This window comes from Phyllobates terribilis, unplaced genomic scaffold, assembly GCF_046119375.1.
Source record: "Phyllobates terribilis strain yellow unplaced genomic scaffold, ASM4611937v1 Scaffold_12__6_contigs__length_324123572, whole genome shotgun sequence".
NCBI lineage: Eukaryota > Metazoa > Chordata > Amphibia > Anura > Dendrobatidae > Phyllobates > Phyllobates terribilis.
The window spans coordinates 151,505,761-151,529,540 of NW_027362772.1; the positions used below are offsets into that span (position 1 = coordinate 151,505,761).

At 43.2% G+C, this 23,780-nt stretch overlaps 1 protein-coding gene across 1 annotated transcript; it reads right to left on the reverse strand.

Moving 5' to 3' along the window:
- Positions 1-2,043: 2,043 nt before the first annotated feature.
- MBOAT7 (membrane bound acylglycerophosphatidylinositol O-acyltransferase MBOAT7) lies at positions 2,044-23,664 on the reverse strand. Its single transcript, XM_073656393.1, has 8 exons — positions 23,522-23,664; positions 20,424-20,509; positions 19,913-20,042; positions 17,019-17,145; positions 11,724-11,880; positions 10,697-11,057; positions 10,430-10,612; positions 2,044-5,538 (listed from the first exon to the last, which is right to left on the reverse strand). Exons 2-8 carry the CDS (start codon positions 20,497-20,499, stop codon positions 5,175-5,177), a joined length of 1,398 nt encoding a protein of 465 aa, XP_073512494.1. The 5' UTR covers positions 20,500-20,509; positions 23,522-23,664; the 3' UTR covers positions 2,044-5,174.
- Between the last annotated feature and the right edge of the window lie 116 nt (positions 23,665-23,780).

Sequence of the window (23,780 nt, forward strand, 5' to 3'; positions counted from 1 at the left end):
GTGATCATGACGTCACAAAAAGGTCCAATTGCATTGTGATATAGCGATTACTCTTGCGATACGCCTTATACAATGGACATGTGACAGTCTCCACAGCTCCTTATGGATAATTTGTGTTAGAAAATGAATGCATTTTATTGGTTGATGGGCGGTGCCAAGGTATATGTCGTCTGATGTCGCTTCCAACCTCACAATGAGGTTACCTTATCGGCACATGTGCAGCGGAGGGTCTGATTGGTTGGTCTTACTATAAATAACCTAGCTACGCTATCATCTTGAATGGGCCAAAGAGCATCTACACTGAGCGAGGGACAAGTGGGCCTCAGTGCTGTTCACTGATGAAAGTCGATTCACGCTGAGCAGAAACGATGGCCACCAACGATGTTGGCGACGACAAGGAGAGTTCTATGAGTCTGCCATTGTCACCAGATGAGCCTTTGATGGTGGTGTTAGAGTGGGCAGGTGTGTCTAGTCAATATAGAACTGCCCTACACTTTGTGACAAGCCCCTACTACTTGAATAACTAATAATCCAGTCATTGTGCCTCTGCATGAACAATATAGACCTAATTTCATCTGCATGGATGACAATACTCCAGCTCAACGAGGTCACATCATTAGGGAACAGCTGCTGGAGACTGGGGAACCTCAAATGGAGCGGCCTGCACTTTCTCCAGACCTGAATCCCATAGAAAATCTATGGGATCACCTGAGTCGCCATGTAGAGAATCGTTACTCTGTACCCCAGAACCTCAATGACTTGAAGGCCACCCTTCAAGAAGAGTGGGATGCCATGCCTCAGCAGACAAAAACTCCACGAGACGTCGTTGTCAATCTGTAATTGATGCTCAAGGCCACATGACAAGTTATTGAGACACTGGCATTTTTTGATGGGGTATACCCACCACTGTTTCAATAAATTGCTGGAGATGAGGAAATCACCATTGCATGCTTCTACTTAAATGCCAGACTGTTATGATAAAATATCACTGTAGCGTGAACTTATGTTTTTCTTTAATTTTACCCAAAAGCAAAATATCCCTAACTTTTTGCAAGTAAAAATATCCCTATCATTTTTACTTATAAGGTAACTTTCTTTTATATATAATTTAGTCCAGCATGGAAAGTTATAAAAACTTTACAAATCTTATTAGGGGATTTGTCTTCATTCCTGTAAATAAAAAATTGCATGCAAGTGGCTTCCAGACCCCAGCTTTTCCCCAAGTCTATTGCCATTTATCTGCATTGATATCAGGATTTACTCATTTGGAGTACAGATGATGGCAGTGATGGGGCAGCTCAGTACGAGTGTCTCACTAAGGGCTCAGTGATTTTCTTTCGGTCTAAGTTTAATCAGTGTTTATCAGTTTCCTCAGGTTTTCACTGATGAGAAATAAAGTTTCTCTTCTCCATCTCCAATCATTCAGTGAAAAACAGACAGTATTCGGATGACATCCGAGTGCGGTCCGATTTTTTTTCACGGACCCGTAGATTTGAAGAGCTTGATCTGTCACTTGGACCAATCTCAGACCTGTCGCCACAATTTTGCACACAGTTGCATGATATTTTTCTCTACAGGGATGAAGACAAATCCCCTAATAAAGTGATTTGCAAACTTTCATTATTTTGTCCTGCAAGGAAAGTTCTAAAAAATTAGTTTACTCTTTTTTATGTTCTCAATTTTAATTTTATTTTAGGCTCAGCAGGGAACTTGAACGTCTAATCTCCTGCCATAGCTGATTGGTTAGTTGGTTAGACAGAAGGAGAAGCTCCCTCTGTCAACCAATCAGAATTGTTTTGTAGGAGTAAATGGCTTGGAGTTGTCTCTGATCCTGAATGCTACAGCAGCTACATAATACAACCGGCACCTACAAGTGATGGTACGGGGATCACGTCATCACTGTACCGTGATAATATAGATGAAGGGTGGGCCCCACATTAATCACCTCTTGTGGGCAAAATTAACCCTTAACTTGACCAATTCTAGCAAGCCAATAATGGGGAATTCAAGGGCAAATCTGTCAAGAAGAAAACAAAAGAAATGTAAAATAGAAAGCATCTTTATTATAAGACAAGAGCCTCTCCGGGAATAATGTCCGAAGGCAGAATGCAGGAGACACCTCTCAACCAGCAAGATAGACGTGGAAATGGAAATGTGGCTTCTTCTCTCCAGCAAAAAAAAAAAACAAACAACACACAGACATATAATGGCACAAATAGCTCAAACACTGCATGACCTGAAATATGGAAAGGAATAACCAAGAGGTAAATGGTGAAGAACAATACCAGCCATGGTGACCAGAAGGTTACAGAGATAGCACAATAGTGATGACTCAGTGTATAGGCAAAAATGGCACAAAATATTTTCACCAAGGTTCTCCCAATTTCTCACTTGCAAAGGTCCCATTTTATAACCTGACAGCAACGGCTCCAGCTGGATAATGAATTCCTTTATTTGCTGAGATGTTGGCATTGTGGGTCCTTAAGGAAGATCTTGAGGGTTGGCAGACTGATCTCCTACAGCTGTACCCCACCAGCTTGGCACCCTGTGTGAGGCCACGCTCTCTAATACAAAAGTGCAAAACATTTGCACGAGCATAATGGGAACACTATTGAAACTTAGGTAGTTGGGGGGAAAAAAAAGTAAATAAATGCAAGTAAAATCTGCCTAGAGATGCAAAAATGGTGAAAACATTTCTGCACCAGATAATTAACGAGTGCACATACCCTTGTAGTTAACAGCTTGTTGCATTAGGGTTGGGCCCCTATTGAAGTCTTGCAGCGACGGCTGAAAATGTGCAGTGCGTGCAAGCTCTTCCCTAATGAGCTTGCAAGCTCTGCACTGAAGCTGGCTAGTATCGCTGGAGAGCTGAGTTAACTCATGACCCCAGCCAGCTTTGATGCCCCCAGTTGCAGAAGAAAAGCAGCACTGGGAGTGTATAGTTTGCTGGCCAAGGTATTACTCAGGAGGGGGTGCCTGTGCCTCTGAAACCAGGGATTGGTGCAAGACTGAAACTAGAAGATGGGCAAGTTATGCATCTCATATGTACTCCACAAAAGACAGGTGCCCTGGTCCACAGATGGAAGCTCTAGTCCTGGCATGTCCACTTGTGGTTTGCTTCGAGACCCAGAAGTGGAGATTATGGGTAAAGATTGGGGCAACTTTGCAGTGTGAAGTAGATCAGTAAGGGCTCATTGTTCAACGGGGCTGTTTATATGACAGTTTTTACATATGGACCGAGTTTGAAGAAAAAAAAAAAACAAAAAAAAAACAAAAAAAAAAACCCGCGAATTGCACTTTTCTGTTCCATATTTTGGATGACACTTGCCTATTCATGTGTACGGGTGCGCAAAAAAACAAAATAAAAAGAAAACCAAAAAAAAAACCCCATTCTATATGGATTATGTGTATAGTACCCAATTTGTATAGATACATTGCCATTCCCAACAGAGGAAACTGTACTTCATCGTGTACATTTTAAACCGTTGTGGTGTAAAATCAGATGACATTGATAAAACTTGGGGCAATTTTTTTTTTTTTCCTGGGATGATTTTGCATTAGCTTGTCTGCACCCGGCCTAACTTGCATAACTTAAAAGGTCATTTAACTACATCTTTTTACCTGGACAACCCCTTTAAAAGAATTTTGTGATTTCAGAAAACCCATCTCTCCTATTTGCAGTTTGTTTTAAAAGAAACAAACTGAGCTTTGCTCACCCTCCCCGGGTCCAGGTCTGAGTCTCTGCCACTGCTCCCAGTGTCTCTTATTGTCGACAGCTGTGCAGCCAATAACTAAGCTTAGCGACTTTGCCCGAGTAGACGGCACAAGAGCTCACTGATTGGCTGCAGCGCTTGTCAACATGACATTAGCGCTGCAAACAGGACCGTGCACAATACTAGTAACCTCTCAAAGAACAAATCCTTCCAATGGGCACCATATATAATACTTTGCTGCTATACAGGTGGCATAGGTTCCAGCAGCCACATCTGAGGAAGCAGCGGATCCAAGGGCAAGTCTTTTCTCCAGCCAAAAAAAAAGTAAAATAAGTCTCATAGTCCCTGACCATTTGTCCATACATATAGTCAGGCTGCAGGAGGCATGGTTATAGTACAAAATTCCACTAATATTGAAAAATAATTGGAGCACTAATCAAAATCCTATCAAGAGTGGCCTGTGACTGCTCTTTTTATCCCTGCTATTTTCCAGAGTATTAATTTTTTTGTCTTTTTTAAATCAGCCAAACGGTTCCAGAGATATGAGCCTTTGTATGGTCTTTACAAAAGGGGCGTGGCTCACAAGGTAATTATGCAGAGCAGCCTAAAGACCCGCCCCCGAGGATCCTGTGAGACACGTGCAGGCCTTTATTCCTGGAACCGTATGGTCGATTAACAAAAGAAAAGAACTGGAATACTAAAGAGGAGCAGAGGAAATAGAATAAGAACAAACAATGGACACTTGTCCTGGTTATATTTCCCTTTTAAAGCTTTGGTAATCTGGTTCCATCATACTGCTGGCAAGAATGGCAATGTATGCTGTAGCATCAGAGGCAGATGTGAATTGAGCCTTAAAAATGGGATATCAGTACCGCTGGCATCGGCGTCATTACCCCATATGATCCCAGGGACTGTTATTATTTATATCCTCATTCACTAGAAGTAAAAAAAAAAATATTTAAGCTTAAAGACAATGCCTAATGGCATATAAAAAAACAAACAAACAGATTTTGCAACTGTACCTGTAGTGAAATGTGCAACCAGACTTATTTGGTATTTCCAGCAATTCTTGGTCCAACCAGTAGGGGGAGTTAGATACAAACGTAAAATGATGAGTAATTGGCAAAAAACCTAAAGACACAGACGGGTATTTGATCGCAACTTATATGACAAAGGTAAAAAAAAAAAAAAAAAGAGAAAAAAAAATAATGTAGCACGTAAATCATAGATGTGAAGTGTAATAACCGTTCAGTGGTCCTTTAAGGAAGCCCAAAGGTCGAGTGATGACGGTGACGCTCACTGAGGGACCACAACTCCCAGCATGTACAGTCAATAACGTCTTTCACAGTCCGGGAACTGAAGCGTAGGACTTGTTCATCCAGTTTAGCACAAGCACAGATATTGTATGGCTTGCAAGAACATCCAGGCACAAGACACACCGGACAAGGGTCTGACAATCAATTATTTCTCCTTTCCGCCTTTGCTGTCGCGGGGAGGCCTAGGAGCCGTCATGGACAACAGCTTGCCGACGATGAGGAAGAAAACAGCCACCACGTGGACGGCAAAATAAATGGAGCGCCAGTAGCGGACAGTGTCGGAGAAGGTGAGCAGGACAAAGCCCATGCACATGTAGTCGTAGGACCTCATTTTAAGGAACCAGTGCACCCAGTCGAACACCATCTTGCCAGAATCAGACAGGCGACGTCTCAGGCCGGCGTCCATGGAGGCCTCCGATGCCAGACACAAGGGTATGGTCAGGAAACTCAGGTAATACCCCGGATGAATCCCGTGCCAGTAAGCGCTGATCAGCATGGTCCACGCACTCCTGTCAGGGGAACCATGGCAATAGGACACGTGAAAAAGTTTTATAAAAGGTTCTTCTTAGTTATAGACAGCATTAATTTTTTTTTTTTTTTAAGATACATTTTCACCAGACCTTTGCACTAAGGCATCTCGGAGAGAGATCAGAAAACTAAGGCAAAAACTCCCAACATGTGATTAACAGGGAATGCTGGGAGTTATAGTCTCACAACAGCTGAGTTGATGATCTAAAACATGTCAAAATCTGGCCCGCGGGGCCCACTGCACGGAGGACTATGCGGGGCACATTATACTGAATGGAGGACTATGTGGGGTCACAGTAGAGTTAACATACAGTGCGTGTGGAGGGTACTGTGGGGGTATCATACTGTATTTTGGGGGCACTTCTGTTTGCATCATACTTTATCTGTTTTATTCAAGGTTTTTATCCTTTGTTATTACATACCGTATATTCCGGCGTATAAGACGACTTTTGAAGACTGAAAAATCTTCTGTCTAGTCTGGGGTCGTCTTATATGCCGGTAATGCTTTTGAACTTTCAGAAATTGACATGCGGGGATACTCTGGGGGTGTTAATAAGCTGCCGTGGCCGTATCCCTGCCATGTCGGAGTTAATATAAGGTGGAGGGAGTTAAAATACGGCGGCGGTAGGTCCAGACAGTCAGCGCTTCTGTGCTGAAACTGACACATCGCTGCGTATTCCCAGCTCCGGACACAGCGCAGGGCTTCTGTGCCGACAGCTTTCACTTGTCACAGAAGCGCTGCGCTGTGTCCGGAGCAGGGAAGTTCGCATCGCTTCTGTGACAATATATGAAAAGCCGGCAATTCAGCAGCGGCATAAGCCGGCACCCGACAATTTAGAATAGAAAGAATAGAGCTTCACACATAGATTAGATAGATAGAAACATGTCAGTCACATATATATGAAGTACAGTGACAGTGTTGCTTACTGTACTTGTCATTTAGTGTAAAGGATTTATTAAAACAAATAATAGTGTTTTCATGCACTGTCTCTTTAAAAAAGCCGTCCGGCAATTCAGCAGCGGTACCCGACAATTTATAACAGACAGAATAGAGCATCACACATAGATTAGATAGAAACATGTCAGTCACATATATATGAAGTACAGTGACAGTGCTGGTTACTGTACTTGTCATTTAGTGTTAAAATAACAGATTTATTTAAAAAAAAAATTGGCGTGGGGTTCCCCTTAATTTTAGTCTCTAGCGGAGGTTAAGCAGACAGCTGGGGCAGATGTTTGAAGCCTGGGAAGGGGGTAATACCCACGGAGCTTCCCAGGCTACTAATATCAGCCCCCAGCTGAATACCTAGCCTTTACTAGCTATTAAAATGGGGGACCCCCCAAAAAAAATGACATGGGGTCCCCCCTAATTTAATAGCTAGCAAAGGCTAGGCAGACAGCTGGGGGCTGATATTAATAGCCCAGGAAGGGAGCCATGAATATTGGCCCCCTCCCAGGCTAGAAACACCAGCCGTCAGCCGCCCCAGAAATGGCGCATTCATAGGATGCGCCAATTCTGGCACTTAGCCTCGCTCTTCCACGCTGCCCTGGTGCGGTGGCAGGGGGTAATAGGGTTGGGGTTGATGTCAGCTTATAATGCCAGCTGACATCAAGCCCAGGTTAGTAATGGAGAGGCGTCTATAAGACACCCCCATTACTAACCCCATAGTAAAAGTTAAAAAAAACACAAACACCCAGAATAAAGTCCTTTAATTGAAATAAACACACAATTCTTTATTGTTCTAAATTAAACCATACTTACCATCACGCCCATTCCAGCTGAAGCCAACGATCTCCTGCAATAAAAGTAAAATAATAAAGCAACCTCATCCTTACCTTTCCATGGTTCCCAGGACAGCTCCAGCTCTGCTACATCGAGATGACAGGCTGGACCGCAGCAGAACGCTGCCATCCAGCCTGTCATCCCGCAGACACTGAGAAGCGCAGGCATGCTTGTGCTCCTCAGTGTCTGACTGTGACGGCATCCAGATGAGCCGACAATGAACTCAGCTCACCTCCTGGACGTCCGTCACTGACAGCGTGGGAAACTTCTACTGCGCATGCGGGGAGCAGGAGAATTTTCCCACGCTGTCAGTGACGTGCATGAGGTGAGCCGAGTTCATTGGACATGATCTCGGCTCATCTGGATGCCGTCACAGTCAGACACTGAGGAGCACAAGCATGCCTGCGCTTCTCAGTGTCTGCCGCATGGCAAGCTGAACGGCAGCGTTCTGCTGCGGTGCAGCCTGTCATGTGAATGTAGCAGAGCTGGACCGGTCCTGGGAACCATGGAGAGGTAAGGATGAGGTTGCTTTATTATTTTACTTTTATTGCAGGAGATCGTTGGCTTCAGCTGGAATGGGCGTGATGGTAAGTATGGTTTAATTTAGAACAATAAAGGATTGTGTCTTTATTTCAATTAAAGGACTTTATTCTGGGTGTTTGTGTTTTTTTTAATTACTTTACTAGAAATTCATGGTGGTCATGTCTAATATTGGCGTGACCCCATGAATTTCGGGCTTAGGGCCAGCTGATAATGCCAAGCTGGCCTTAACCCCTTTATTACCCAGTGAGCCACCGCACCAGGGCCCTGGATGAGTTGGGTACAGCGCCAGAAGATGGCGCTTCTATGAACGCGCCATTTTCCGGGGTGGCTGCGGACTGCAATTTGCAGCGGGGGGGGGGGCCAGAAAGCTTGGGCCTCCCTGCGCTGCAGATTCCAGTCCCCAGCTGCCTAGTTGTACCTGGCTGGACACAAAAATAGGGCGAAGCCCCACGTCTTTTTTTTTTTAATTATTTCATGAAATAATTTTAAAAAAAAGGGCTTCCCTATATTGTTGTGTCCGGCCAGGTACAAATAGGCAGCTGGTGGTTGGGGGCAGCCCGTTCCTGCCTGCTGCACCTGGCTGGACACAAAAATATGGCGAAGCCTACGTCAACATTTTTGGGAAAAATTAATTACAAAATTAATAATAATTTAGGGACTGCATCTTTATTAACCCCTCAATTGTCATTTAGTGTTAAAATAAAGGATTTTTTAAAAAGAAAATTGGCGTGGGATCCACCATCATTATAGTCTCTAGCGGAGGTTAAGCAGACGGCTGGGGCAGATGTTTGAAGTCTGGGAAGGGGGTAAAACCCACGGAGCTTCCCAGGCTACTAATATCAGCCCCCAGCTGAACACCTAGCCTTTACTAGCTATTAGAATGGGGGACCCCCCCAAAAAATGACGTGGGGTCCCCCCTATTTTAATATGTTTATGAGTGACAGTTTTCCTGCTATATACCTGCATGTCATAAGAATTTAAATTAAAAAAGGACCATGTTAAATTCAAATCTGTTTTTTTTTTTATTTTTACCGGTGTTTGGTATGCGTTGGAAAAGGGGTAGTCTTATACGGTGAATATATCCTAAACTCTATATTTTAACAGGAAAGTAGGGGGGTCGTCTTATACACCAGGTCGTCTTATACGCCGGAATATACGGTATTTAAAATTAGGCCATTGGGCCATAGGCTTTTTACTGCTCTTTCATAACATATTATATTATTCCAGTATGCCCCATTTGTGATGGGTTTATTTTATTCTAAGATCTATTAAAATGTACTTTGTGGAACAACCCATTTAAGTTTGTTTCCATATGAAAAAGTTCATCGTTCTATTTGAGAATAAGGAAAAACTTCAATTGTAGGCATTTTTTTTTTTAATAAATATCAAAATTGGCCCATGACTTTGTTCAAGTTTTTAATTTTTCTTCCTCTCTGTATTTGAGCTTGACATCCCTGTAAGGAAAGGTGTTGGTTTAAAGCAGTGTTTCCCAAACTCCAGTCCTCACGGACCCCACAGGCCGTGTTATCAGGATTTCCTTAGTATTGCACAGATGATGAAAGTATCATCAAGACATCAGGAATTCTCTCACCTGTGCATTACTATGGAAATCCTGAAAACATGACCTGTGGGGTCCGTGAGGACTGGAGTTTGGGAAACACTGGTTTAAAGCTTCTCACCTTCTTCATAGATATGTTTGTGGTGTGTCCTTTTCCTACAAAACCAGGTTGGAGAAATCTAAGGGGGAAAAGCCTGTGTGCTACCGGCCGACCACTGGACTTACTACACTCAGCTGAGCATGCATATAAAAACTATATAGATGTACCAGTTGTTAAAATCTTTTTCCTGACCATTCTATTCTTTAGCAGTTTTTGACGACAACAAATATCAGAACTGTAAGAGTACGGAGCAGCTTTTCTAGGGCCTATAAACCAAATCTGGATAGTTAAGCCTCAACAAATCAAGTTAGGTTATGTTCACTCTGCGTCTTTTTGAGCAACTCAGCTCCTTAAAAAAAAAAAAAAAATGTAAAAAGGGGCTGTCCAGGATTTTATCATTGATGGCCTATCCTTAGGATAGGTCATCATTGTCTGATCGGTAGGGGCCCGATACCAGTCACCCCCGTTGATAGGCTGTTCCCAGTGTTGGCTGGAACTACTCAGTTGTGGAACCGCGCAGCACAGTATAGTGGCCACGGCCGTTACTGCACATACGCCTTTATTCAAATCAATAGGGGGCCGATGTGCAATACCCGGCAGTGGCCACTATTCTGTCAACGGAACTGTGCTGTGCAGCTCCATAACTAAGCAGTTCTGAAGGTCGCCGCGGCGGCCAGCTGACAGGTCGAGGCCAGGGGGGGCAGCTGACCAGTCGAGGCATCGAGTGTCACACCCCCAATAGGATAGGCGATCAGTGTTACATTTCAGGAATCCCTTTAAGTCAGTAAATCATCAAAATGACCCGGAACAGTGCCCTGAACTGATAGTTCCAGTGATTGCTCCATTACCAAAAGTTGACAGCAGGACAATCGGGTGCGATGAACTTACCCAAAAACGAAGGACTTGACAGGAGCATTCTTGTATATGTACTGTGCCAGCCACCACTGCACGCTCATATTCCAGCAGCGCATCCCATCTTTCACCTTCACGCAGAAATCCGCTCCGTAGCAGTCAATGTTCTTGACGGTCTCATAGTCATACTCTGTGTTCAGCTTGGACCCATCAGCGTCTCTACAAAAAGGAGAACAGATTGAATATTCGCTGCCCCGTAATCAGTAGTAGACGACATCCCTATGGAAGTAATGGGAGGCGTACCTCTCTAGTAGCGCATATTCCACAGTGGGTCCTCCGCCTGAGCGAGACTTGGCCGCCACAGGATAAGCACCGAAGGCGGCAGCAATACAGCCACACTCCGCAAATATCCAGGCCACGTAGAAACGCATGCGGAACACAAAAAAGATTGGGACCATATAGAAGAGGCGATACAGGAAGGAGCACTCGTAGAACTCTTCTTTCTTCACGTATTCCAGAGGGAAGTAGTGAGAGACAATCAGAAACAGGACGCCGAATACGGGGGCCACCCTCAGCCGAGACAACATGGGCTTCCAGCTGGGAATCTCTTGAGAACCAATTTGGTGCAGCCAGTCGTGGTAGGTCTTAAATCGGTAGAAAGGGCCTAGAGACAACATAACACCAATGGTCAGGGCTTCTCCATGATTTCGGTTTCCTTACATACATTACTGTGGTTCATAGCGTTCATTCGGGCAGTCGCGTCTTCATAGATGATAGGCCTTGTAAAAACAAGCAATTTTGCAATTTACTGCTTGTTAAAATTTGCTGCCGTTCGAGATATTAACACTTTTTTCTTTTGTTTACAGCTCATTGCCTAGGACACCGACCACCGCTGCTGTCTAGCTTGTAAGCACTGTGCTGAAGGTGGCCGGGATCATGGGATAACAGCGCGCTCCAGCGATCCTGGCTAGCTTTAAAGAAGTGCTTAGAAGCTCAATAGGAAAAAGCACAGGGCACGTTCTTGCTGTATAGCAGCGGTGGTCGGTCTCCAAGGCAACGAGCTGTAAATAAAAGTTTAAATATCTCAAGAACAGCTGAAAATTTTAACAAGCAGTAAATTGCAAAAGTGCTTGTACTATCCGACAATACCCATTTTTGAATACGGAAATAACCCTTTAAGGACAGTCCACGTTGATGACTTAATAATGATTACCCAGATGCTGATTTTTCCAGGGATTTTCGCTTGCTGCAGCCAAGGCAAGGGACATGTAGTATTGTAAAGCGAATGACATACATTAACCCATTCATGCTGTCTATAAGCTACACTTACCAGTCATCAGCCCTATGTAGCAATAGCTGTACAAGAACACCTCCGTCAGACTTGGGATCTTGGGAATCATATTAACAGATGACTGGCTGGAAAATGACGCCACTTCTTGTTTCTTCACTCTGCTAAATTCTTGCACCTCATTTGCTAGGCTCACAAGCTAGAAAATAAAAAACGCAAGCAAAGAGTTAGATTATGATAAATCCAGGACACATTGTATATAGATAAATCCAGGATGTGTGTGTGAGTGGACAATGTCCACTTTACCTATACATTTCCAGGAGGAATAACAGAGGAACAGCACGACACTCATGAAATAGGGTTTTCCAACATTTTTATAGAATAAGAACTACAAGTATTTTCTGAAAAAAACTTGTGAGACAGGTGCGCCGATAGGTCAGCACATTTTTTAGGAAGTGGTGGTAGAGCTTGTTGTCTGCTTTTTATTAGATCAAGGTTATGCCTATATACCTCCCCTTACTCATGTGGGATGTGGTCTTTTAAAATTTTATGAGATCCCCAACTTACAGGATATCTTCGCTCCCGAGGTCCCAGGCGGTAGATATTGTCGTTAGGTTTCCTATTGTGATTTTACCTTTCCATAGAGAGGAAACATGGCATGGATAGCATCATCCATTGGATCATTATTAAGTTTGACTGTTAAAAAGGCCTTATGGTGCTGTGAGTGAATGCGTTATGTTAGACCCTTCACTACGACGCCGAAATTATATATATCCATAAATATTGGATCGATACAAACCCCGATATTCACCACTGACCACTAGCTAAAAAAAGTCTCAGAACAGTGCTTTGATCAGAAGAAGCTCTGGCCTGGGAAGTGTACTTCCCCGCCTCTGCGTAAACGAATCTCAGTCTTGGTCTCTTTTTCCTAGAGCAAATCTCTTGTTGTAATTACCTGTTCATGGCAGGAGGTCCATACTGCAATGGAGGTTGAAGGGTCAGCTTCCTCTCACTTCCCCAGTTATAATTAACCCCGAATGTTCAAGGTGAGGGTGATAGGTCCCCTCTCTGGAGAGATCTTTAGGGATTTTAATTTTTTCTCTACGATAATCTCCTACATCTTGCACAGCGTTAGGCAAATCTTGTGCCCGTGCCGTTACTCAGAAGACCATCGCAGTTTACTCTGCCTGTTCAGGATTGCAAAGTGATCCTCCGCACCTGCACAGTCTTCAGAGCAAAGGTGCAGGAGGGAGATTTGGCTGGTGTGGGAGACTTCATCCATGTCACTCAGAGCTGGAGGGGCGGCATTAGCCGGCACAGAGAGCGCATAAAGCATTGCCAGGAGTTGCCTTTCAGACCAGAAGAGTCAGTGGTTCTATAGAGAAGATTTGGGTAAATGAAAAAAGTTTTATAATGTGTGGAGATACTGCAGCCATGGGAGCACATCTGGGACATTAGTCGGTGATTACACAGGAGCTGCCAGCAGAGGACCTTGATGATTTTCCCAAGTGCATTCAGAGCAGCAGAACGTTCCTCGACCATTAATGACCCCAAGGTTGTAAGTGCAGGCTTTCTGACTAAATCAAAACATTTGTAAAATTCTGCTTACATTTTTCCATCATTTGCAGATCAGTAACATGTCTATCCTTCCTCAGGAATGTATAAACCATATCATTGGCTGGTAAGATTATCACCCTTCCACGATTTCTCTCTAGCCATGGTGCCAGCTACTTGTTGGTGCCCATACAGTAGTCACAGGCTCCTGGGCAGCGTAAGTCTGTGCTATGATGTTATCCATGGACAGCATTATCTGCCAGGTGTCCTCTCCGTTCACCAGGACTGAAGATGCCATAATTTTGCATATAACACCATGGCTCTGACCATTTGGTGCCACGAGCTGTGTAGACACATGCTCGGCAATATCAGTCACCGGGTATATTATCTTTGGAGGATATCCTAGACAAACCACTGAAGAGCAGGGATGTTCTGCGCAGGAGATCTCGTGTATCAGCAATGTAGGAAGCAAGGTGTCACTGGCAACGTTCCTGCAGATATATTAGTAGTGACTGATTGTTCTAGTCTCACGTTTCCTTGTCTGATAGAGGAGACTTTGACCGAGCTCTAATCCCAGCCAGGTCTAGTTACATGTGATGTATCCGCTTTCCTTCTGGTTAGACATACAATGGACGCCGGTAACATTCTGATCATTTCAGAGACGATGTTTCTGCAATATTCACTCTTCCGCATATGGGCCGCGCTGCAAGTTACACCCAGTCACCAGGGACATTTTCTAGACACGACCCAACTAGCTATACAGAATTATAGTGTAAAGTAGATCTATAGCTTAGAGGAATGCATCACTGCAAAAAAAAAAGGAAAGCATTCATATTTAAATTTTTTTTTTATGGTATATAAAATATGAAACCTAAAAAAAAAAAAAAAAAAAATAAAGTTTTGATATTTCCAACTTTTAAACATGAGGGAGCAGCTGCTTACATTATCCATAAAGACCTAGTGTACTGCCAGCTTGCATGTGTCTGATGTCTCCTCCCCTCCTTGGGGTTTGGAAAAGGATAAAAGAGGATGAAGTTTAGGATCACAGTACAGAGACATTTTTTTGGTGACTGCAATGTGATACCGAGATGTGGACAGTGTCACAGAGGATGCCTGGCAGCGCAGATTCTGTTAGTTGCTGCTGCGCTGCTGACTGGTCTTTACTGAGATCTCAGAGGAGCAGTCATATCATTGCAACATTTAGATCACAGTGATTACACAGTTAATTGGGCGGGCCGCGCCAGGCACGACGGGGCTAGACGCACGGGCCGCGCCAGGCACGACGGGGCTAGACGCACGGGCCGCGCCAGGCACGACGGGGCTAGACGCACGGGCCGCGCCAGGCACGACGGGGCTAGACGCACGGGCCGCGCCAGGCACGACGGGGCTAGACGCACGGGCCGCGCCAGGCACGACGGGGCTAGACGCACGGGCCGCGCCAGGCACGACGGGGCTAGACGCACGGGCCGCGCCAGGCACGACGGGGCTAGACGCACGGGCCGCGCCAGGCACGACGGGACTAGACGCACGGGCCGCGCCAGGCACGACGGGACTAGACGCACGGGCCGCGCCAGGCACGACGGGACTAGACGCACGGTTTAGACTGTATCACACAATAGAATTAGATACATGGCTCAGTAGACCATTACTGTGATCTGAGTGTAGGCGTCATGTTATTGTGACAGCTCTGCTCAAATCACAGTAATTACTGATGAGTGATGACCAGGTCCGGCTTTGTACATGGCAGTAAAGCCTCATTTAGGCCTCTCTACATCACGGATGTCTGAATGAGAATTTACACTGACAAAGCAGAGCTTAGTCAATGATCAGAGCACAGCTGCAGTGAGCACATATCGGGCAGCCTGATATTGTACTATTAATGAGAGGCTACTGAGCTCTTCTCACCTCTGGAAAAAGTGACCACCGCAGCCCGGCTCTCACCACTCGGAAGAGAGCTGCAGTGGTGATTTTTTTTAAAGGGAAACTGTCACGTGAAAAAACAAACAAACAACCAAACATGTTATTAACCTGCAGATATGGAGTTAATCTGCATATAAATAGCATTCTGAACCTGTCCAGAACCCATACTGAGAGCCCCTCTGCCAGGAGGAGATTAACTTTATTCTTCCTGGCAGCATTCGGGCTTCAGTCACTGCTCTGTGTATAGAGAGCGCCAGCTGTAACCACGTCCCCTGCCCTGACTGACAGCACAATCCACATTAGGGTCGGCTGTCAGTCACAGCACCGCCGCTCTCTCTACAGAGCGGAGACTGAACCCATGGCAGCGCCACCCTTATGACTGAATGCCGAACGCTACCGAGAGGAATAGCCTTAGTTACTTACCGGTAACGGGATTTTTCGGAGCCCATGACAGCACCCGTATATTGTGGTGCTGTCATGGGAGAACGAATAAAAAGTGGATTTCCTTCCGGCAGCGGGGCTACAAGTGCAGGCGCCGGGCAGGTTCAGAGCGCTATTAACCTGCAGATTAACCCCATAGCTGCAGGTTGATAGTGTTTTTTTTTTGTTTTGTTTTTTTTTTTTTCACGTGACAGGTTCCCTTTAAAAAAAAACAAAAAAACAGTATATACAATCAGCAAGTTCCAACCTTGTTTTTTGGGTTTCATTTTCAAGGAGATCACAGTGTGGGAAAAATTAGAAAATGACCTGGCATGTTATTTCTCCAGATCAGTCTGGTGATACCAAACTTGCCCATTTTTTTTATTCTAGTGTTTAAAAAAAAAACAACCACCCATATCTTGTATTTTCCTGTCAAAGCAGCTGTACAAGTACTTTTTTTGCGCTCTTAGCTGATGTTTATATTGATGCTACTTTGGGAAGCATGTGATATTTTGATTTCTTTTTATTGTAGTTTTTTTGGGGGCGAGGGAATGGAGGTGTGCAGCAACTCAAAAAAAAATAAAAAAATAGTAATTTTGGTGTTGTAACTTTTTTTTTGTGTCATTTACTGTACAGTTTAAATAATGGTATATTTTAATAGACTTTTTAGGCATACAGATACCAATAATGTTTATTTTTTTTTTAATGGGGAGTATAAGTAAAAAAAATATAACTTTTATTTGAAAAATTTGGTGAAAAAAAAGTTCCCGAACCCCATTCTGCAGTACACACGAGTACTTGCGACATTGATTGAAGAGCAAAGACCCCCGCTTTTCTGGATACGACAGACTGGTGAAATTGTTCAATTTCTTTTGCCGCTAGTTCGACATGATGCAGAGGCAGGTCTCAACCAGATAGATGGTCCTTTATTGAAAAACCTATCTAAGGTTAGCTGTCCATTGTCAGTCGTAGACGGTCTATACATTGTCTGCTGTATCAAGAGACATTGTCTGTCAGTCCTTTTGGCCATCACTGTGGTTTGATCTTTTTTGCAAACATGTCCGGTGGGTCTGGAGATGTATTTTTACATTCTTAAGTAATTTTTATGGCATCTGTCATCTTTTAAAAAATTCTCAAATAAAAAAAGTAATATTTTATACTCACCTTTTGCTGATCTGTTAGAATGTATTGAGCGAGTTGATTGTGATTTACATGGTACGCTGGTTTTGTTTTTCCATGGTTTTAAAAGTGTATTGGATCTGAGGACAATGGGAATTTTTATATAGAGGCCACCTATTGACCAAACGCACGGTAGGTTCTTCTGATGCATGATGGATTTTTTTTTAGTGATTGCAATGAATACTGCGTGCCCCTGACACTTCACGTCGGCATTTCCTGGCAGCAGACAACAGTTGACGCACAGTATTGGTGGCGTGGACTCACCTTCAAAGTTAAGAGTAACTGAACGGCGTTAGTGAACGGGGTCGGGGCAGGAAGGTCAAAGTAAGTCACCGTCCTGAAGAAGAGCAGGTAGGTGAAAGTCCAGCCCAGTGCAAGGAAGTGACAGGATCTAGTAGAGCAATGAAAAGCATAAGGATCAATAATTTCTTACAATACATCAGTGTACAATGGATACAATGCATCAATGGAGGTAACGGGATGTAAACTTTGATATTTTTAAATGGTTTAAAAAAAAAAAAAAATCAATAAATGTATATAATTTTTAAAATAAAGTGAAAAAAAAAAATTATACATACAGTGGGTGAAATAATTATTTCATCCCTTGCTGTTTTCGTAAGTCTGCCCACTGATAAAGACATGAACAGTCTACAATTTTAAGGGTAGGTTAATTTTAACATTGAGAGATAAAATATCAAAAAACAAAAAAAAAACAAAAACACATTGTATAAATTAGATACATTTATTTGCATTTTGCAGTGAGAAATAAGTATCTGATCCCCTACAAACCATTATGAGTTCTGGCTCCTACAGACCAGTTAGACGCTTCTAATCAACTCGTTCCCTGCATTAAAGACAGCTGTCTTACATAGTCACCTGTATAAAAGACTCCTGTCCACAGACTCAATTAATCAGTCAGACTCTAACCTCTACAACATGGACAAGACCAAAGAGCTTTCTAAGGATGTCAGGGACAAGATCATAGACCTGCACAAAGCTGGAATGGGCTACAAAACCATAAGTAAGACGCTGGGTGAGAAGGAGACAACTGTTGGTGCAATAATAAGAAAATGGAAGAAATACAAAATGACTGTCAATCGACATTGATCTGGGGCACCATGCAAAATCTCACCTCGTGAGGTATCCTTGATCATGAGGAAGGTGAGAGATCAGCCTAAAACTACTTGGGGGGAACTTGTTAATGATCTCAAGGCAGCTGGGACCACAGTCACCAAGAAAACCCTTGGTAACACATTACGCCTTAAAGGTTTAAAATCCTGCAGTGCAAGAAGGCACTTGTGCAGGCCTGTCTGAAGTTTGCCAATGAACACCTGGATGATTCTGTGAGTTATTGGGAGAAGGTGCTGTGGTCAGATGAGACAAAAATTGCGCTCTTTGGCATTAACTCAACGTGTTTGGAGGAAGAGAAATGCTGCCCATGACCCAAAGAACACCATCCCCACTGTCAAGCATAGAGGTGGAAGCATTATATTTTGAGGGTCTTTCTCTGCTAAGAGCCAGGGCTGTGGAGTCTGAGTCTGTATAAAATGGACAGACTCCTAAAATATATAATAAATTGGGTACAGTAGTTTAATGCAGTTTGTGGGGAATTTTTTTCATAATTTGGGAAAGTTATGAAATGTCCTATAAATGTCTGTCCTATTCCTGATTTAATGATCTAAACTTTTAGCTGAGAAAAATGTGTCCTACCGTAAATTTATCACTTAAACATGAGCCACGTATGAGGGAGTCAGAGTCGAAGGTTTGGCTTACCGACTCCACAGCCCAGCTAAGAGCACAGGACTACTTCACCGCATCAATGGGAGAATAGATGGAGTCATGTACCGTAAAATCCTGAGTGACAACCTCCTTCCCTCAGCCAGGACATTAAAAATAGGACGCGGCTGGGTCTTCCAGCAAGACAATGACCCAAAACATACAGCCAAGGCAACAAAAGAGTGGCTCAAAAAACAGCACAGTAAGGTCATGGAGTGGCCTAGCCAGTCTCCAGACCTTAATCCCATAGAAAACTTATAGAGGGAGTTGAAGCTCCGAGTTGCCAAGCGACAGCCTCAAAATCTTAATGATTTAGAGATGATCTGCAAAGAGGAGTGGACCAAAATTCCTCCTCACATGTGCGCAACCCTCATCATCAACTACGAAAAATATCTGACTGCTGTGCTTGCCAACAAGGCTTTTGCCAATAAGTAATAAGTGTTGTTTGCCAGAGGGATCAAATACTTATTTCTCACTGCAAAAAATGTTTTTTATCTAATTTATACAATGTGATTTTCTTGATTTTTTTGGGGATATTCTATCTCTCAATGTTAAAATTAACCTACCCTTAAAATTATAGACTGTTCATGTCTTTGTCAGTGGGCAAACTTACAAACACAGCAAGGGATCAAATATTTATTTCCCCCACTGTATGTATGTATCACAACGCCCAATTCCAGACTCCCCACCGGTCTCCTCTTCCTGATGCATGGACAGCATCCAGACAAAGGAGCATGTGACCAACTGTCCGCCACTCCACTAAATGGCTAGAGAGAGACCGCTGCAGCCAGTTATCAGCTGAGCCATCCTTTCCTGTGTGCCTAGAAAGACCAACGTCGTACAAGTTTTTGAAAGGCAGGGGCAGGGATTTGGTAAGATGACTATCCCTTTCCTGATGCCATTTCTTACCAGTTTTTAAGACGACAATCTCTTTTTTCCTGGCAACAGTTTTTTTTATATTAAAACAAAGGATTGTTTTCACCCTCCCCAGGTCCAGGGCTGAATCACCACCGCTGCTCCCAGTGTTTTATGGTCTGCTGTACTGACACATTGTCAGCGCTGCAGCCAATCACTGAGTTCAGTGGCTCTGCCCGAGAAGGTGGCATGAGCTGATCAAAGCCACTGAGTTCAGAGATTGGCTGCAGCTATGTCACAGGGATGTCAGCACTGCGAACAATAACAAAACACCGAGAGAAGTGCCGGAGACTCCGCGCCGGACCAGGGAAAGATGAGTAAAGCGTTTTTTTTTTTTTTTAAACAAACTGCAACCGAGCACAGAAGTTTTCCAAAACTGGAAAACCCTTTTAAATCATATTTTTTTTTTTAGACCATATTATATTTAACAGCTTCAAAATCAGGCAATATGTTCACAGGACTTGTACCTGGGTGAAATCTTTGTGATCAGCCACGTCCCAAGAATAGTAATAATGGAGTGCAGGATGTGGACATTACAGGTCCCCAGGGTGAGCAGCAATCCCACCGCTGCTCCACCCCACTGCTTCACGTGTGGACCTGAAAGCAGAAACTCATATATAACGCGGGAATTCCCAAAGTCAAAAGTTATCCGATATCTGGGACCCCCACCAAGCCTGAGAGTGAAGGAGTCACAGTGTTACCTCCAATCACTGCAGCTCTCCCCTCTACCTGATTGAGGTGGGACCTTCAGCGAGTGGTGGCATATCCTACCCACATCATCACCCCTTTAAGGCTGAAGTATGACGTCTGGATGTGCATCTTATATTTCTCTGCTTTATATTTTAGGGAAGATCCTTCCGTAATACAAGACCCAACTCTCGGGAGATATCCGAACAGAGAATTTGCAAAGATTATTTTTCCCCTTGCAATAAATCCAAAATCTCAACATTGTGTCCCATGAAATTACATAGAACTCACCCGCATGCTTGAAGAGAAATCCTACAACTACAGAAAAGAGCAGCACAGCGAGATAGGTGATCTCCTCGGGGGACATGGTTGCCCTCCTGGAAAGGAAGCACAAGAGAACAAGACCTTAGCCGACCAGTACACAACCATTATCTGTACAAGTAATGGTGGCAGCGACGACACTCCGTGCTGGGAAATGTTTCCTGCAGCGAGGATCCTCCTAGTGGAAAGGATTCTAAGATCCCTGGCACTTAGTGGGCAATCTGACCCATCAGGGCGAGTGATGGACTCGAATATATCAATAATTCATAGAGCGGATGTAAGGAGCAGACTCCTCCAGTTAGGACTGTACCTCCATGTGCGGCAGGAATCACAGAGCAGGTCACAGTCCGTACAGGGGCAGGATGGGAGTGCAGTTAGTCCTCTAACACTCTCGCACCTCTCCAATCTATCCTAAACTCTGCTGCTCGACTAATCAACCTGTCCCCCCACTATTCCCCGGCCTCTCCTCTCTGTCAATCTCTTCACTGGCTCCCCATTGCTCAGAGACTCCAGTTCAAAACCCCAACCATGGCATACAAAGCCATTCACAACCTATCTCCTCCATATATCTCCGACCTAGTCTCCAGGTACATACCTGCACGCAGCCTCCGATCCTCACAAGATCTCCTGCTCTACTCCCCTCTTATCTCCTCCTCCCACAACCGTATACAAGATTTCTCCTGTGCTTCCCCCCCTACCCCAAAGTATCAGACTCTCACCTACCGTGGAAACCTTCAAAAGGAACCTGAAGACCCACCTCTTCCGACAAGCCTACAACCTGCAGTAACCACCGCTCCACAACCAGCTCTACCCTCACCTACTATATCCTCACCCATCCCTCGTAGACTGTGAGCCCTCACGGGCAGGGTCCTCGTTCCTCCTGTACCAGTCGCTGTCACATTGTGTTCAAGATTATTGTAACTGTTCTTGTATTATACCCCTTTTTCACATGTAAAGCGCCATGGAATAAATGGCGCTATAATAATAAATAATAATAATATACAGTGCAGCGTACAGAATAGGTCTATATACACATTGTATACTGGGTGCACTATACTGGGAAGAGTAGAGGCATTTTGTGTAGAGGAGCAATACTGGGCACAAGAGATTGGGAGGTTCCTCCTATTCAGGAGCCTCCCGCATGTTCCCAAGAGAACCGAGAATAACCGTTCAATACCAAAAAAAGAGGTTCTTGGGTTTTGGACTTTAAAGTACAGAGGTGTGAGGGGGTCTGCATGGCGAGCGACCCCCTCCTCAGCATTGCATCTGTTTTTTTTTTAGTTAATATTCCTCATTTATACTCAACACTATTTTCAATAAAATCTGATGGTGTCTTCCTAGAAGAATCCTCAGCAGATGCTCTCATACTGACAGCCCACCTGATTCATCAGTTGGTATGGTAACAAAAATGTAAATTTCCAGTGATGCCAACATTGTGGCACCAAATATAGGAGGAATCAGGATGGGTCACACGTATATCTAATAGGACTTCAATGGAGGTCACTGCCCGTGCACCCAACGGTGGAAGAATCTGCTGCAGCTAACTAGATCTAGTGATAATGGGGGGAGGATTTACCAAAGTTCTTTTATATAATGCTCCAGTTCTTTAGGCAGATGGTCGCCATTACACCTCTGGACTTTCACCCAAAAAATAAAAATAGTAAACTTTTTCTAAGCATTTATTTTTGGTGGCATTTGATTTTTTTCCCAGTGAGATCGAAGTCAACAGCACGAGCCGCTGAGATAAATGATTGGCTGCAGCGCTGTCGATGTGATCAGGTGTGTGTTGTTGCATTGGTGCAACTGCACAGTGGCCCAAGTGGTAAGGGGACCACATCCAGCAGCTTCTGTCACAAAGAGGGTCCCGTATACTGCTGTTGCACAGGGGCCCTCTTCTGCCCACATCTGACCTTACCTGCAAATATAGGTGAGAGATTTCATTGCTATAAAGTTATCCCCCCCACGGGTTAAAACAGTGCACACATTGCTTTGGGTGGCTAAGATGGGGGACACAACACCTGTACCGCACAACTACAAGTCAAGTGTTGGACAGGAACACATTTCTTTTCAAAACATTTACACGATACAAAGGAAATGACTAAATATAATATGAAAAAAATATAACTATAAATACAAATTCAATATAAAATATAATATACTAAAAATATAGCTATTATATGTACAATAAAATATAAAAAAAAAGCATATATATACACACATACATATACACACACAATATAAATATATAATAGCTATAAAATACTAATAAATATAATAGATATATACTTTATATACATTAGTATTTTATATTTTTTAGATATTTATAATAGCTATATTTGTATATATATATATATATATATATATATATATATATATATATATATATATATATATATATATATACACACACACACACACACAATATACAAATATAGCTATAAATACAATATAAAATATAGCTATTATAAATATCTAAAAAATATAAAATACTAAATAAATTATATATATAATTTATTTAGTATTTTATATTTTTTAGATATTTATAATAGCTATATTTTATATTGTATTTATAGCTATATTTGTATATTTATATTGTGTGTGTATATATATATATATATATATATATATATATATATATATATATATATATACACACACACACACACACACACACACTATATCAATATACAAATTACACACACCATAAATATACAAATATAATAGATCTGATATAAATACAATATAGCTATAATATATACAATAAAAAAATATAAAAATATAGATAGTATAATATACAAATATAATATAGCTATAAATACAATAAATAAAATATAAATAATCATATAAAATAGCAATAACATAAACACAATATAAATGGTATAATAGAATAGAACGATACAATGATATATGTGACTGGATTATTATAAGATATTACAACTCTTCAGTCAGGGGCAGTTTCCTCCAGCCTGAGCCCCGCAGTAGCAGAGCCCGCACACCTCGCCGTGCTCTCACCTGTATGATACCGCACAGTGCCCGTACACGGCGCCCACACCCCGGGCCGCTCTTACCTTCTGGTGCCGGCTCAGCAGGGGGACACTCGGTTGTTTAATGAGGAACCATTCAATCAATCAGCAGAGGTAACAAGAACCCTGTCACAACAGCAGCCACCACCCCCCCCTTCCTCACTTCATGGGATGAGCCGCTTCCTAGTGACCTCATCAGCCCCGCCTCGCATTCTCAAAGCGGATTGGAAGATGCCTGGCGTCGCTCATTGGTGATTGGCTGGTTATCCATCACTCAACTTATGAGGGGCGGGAGGAATGGGTT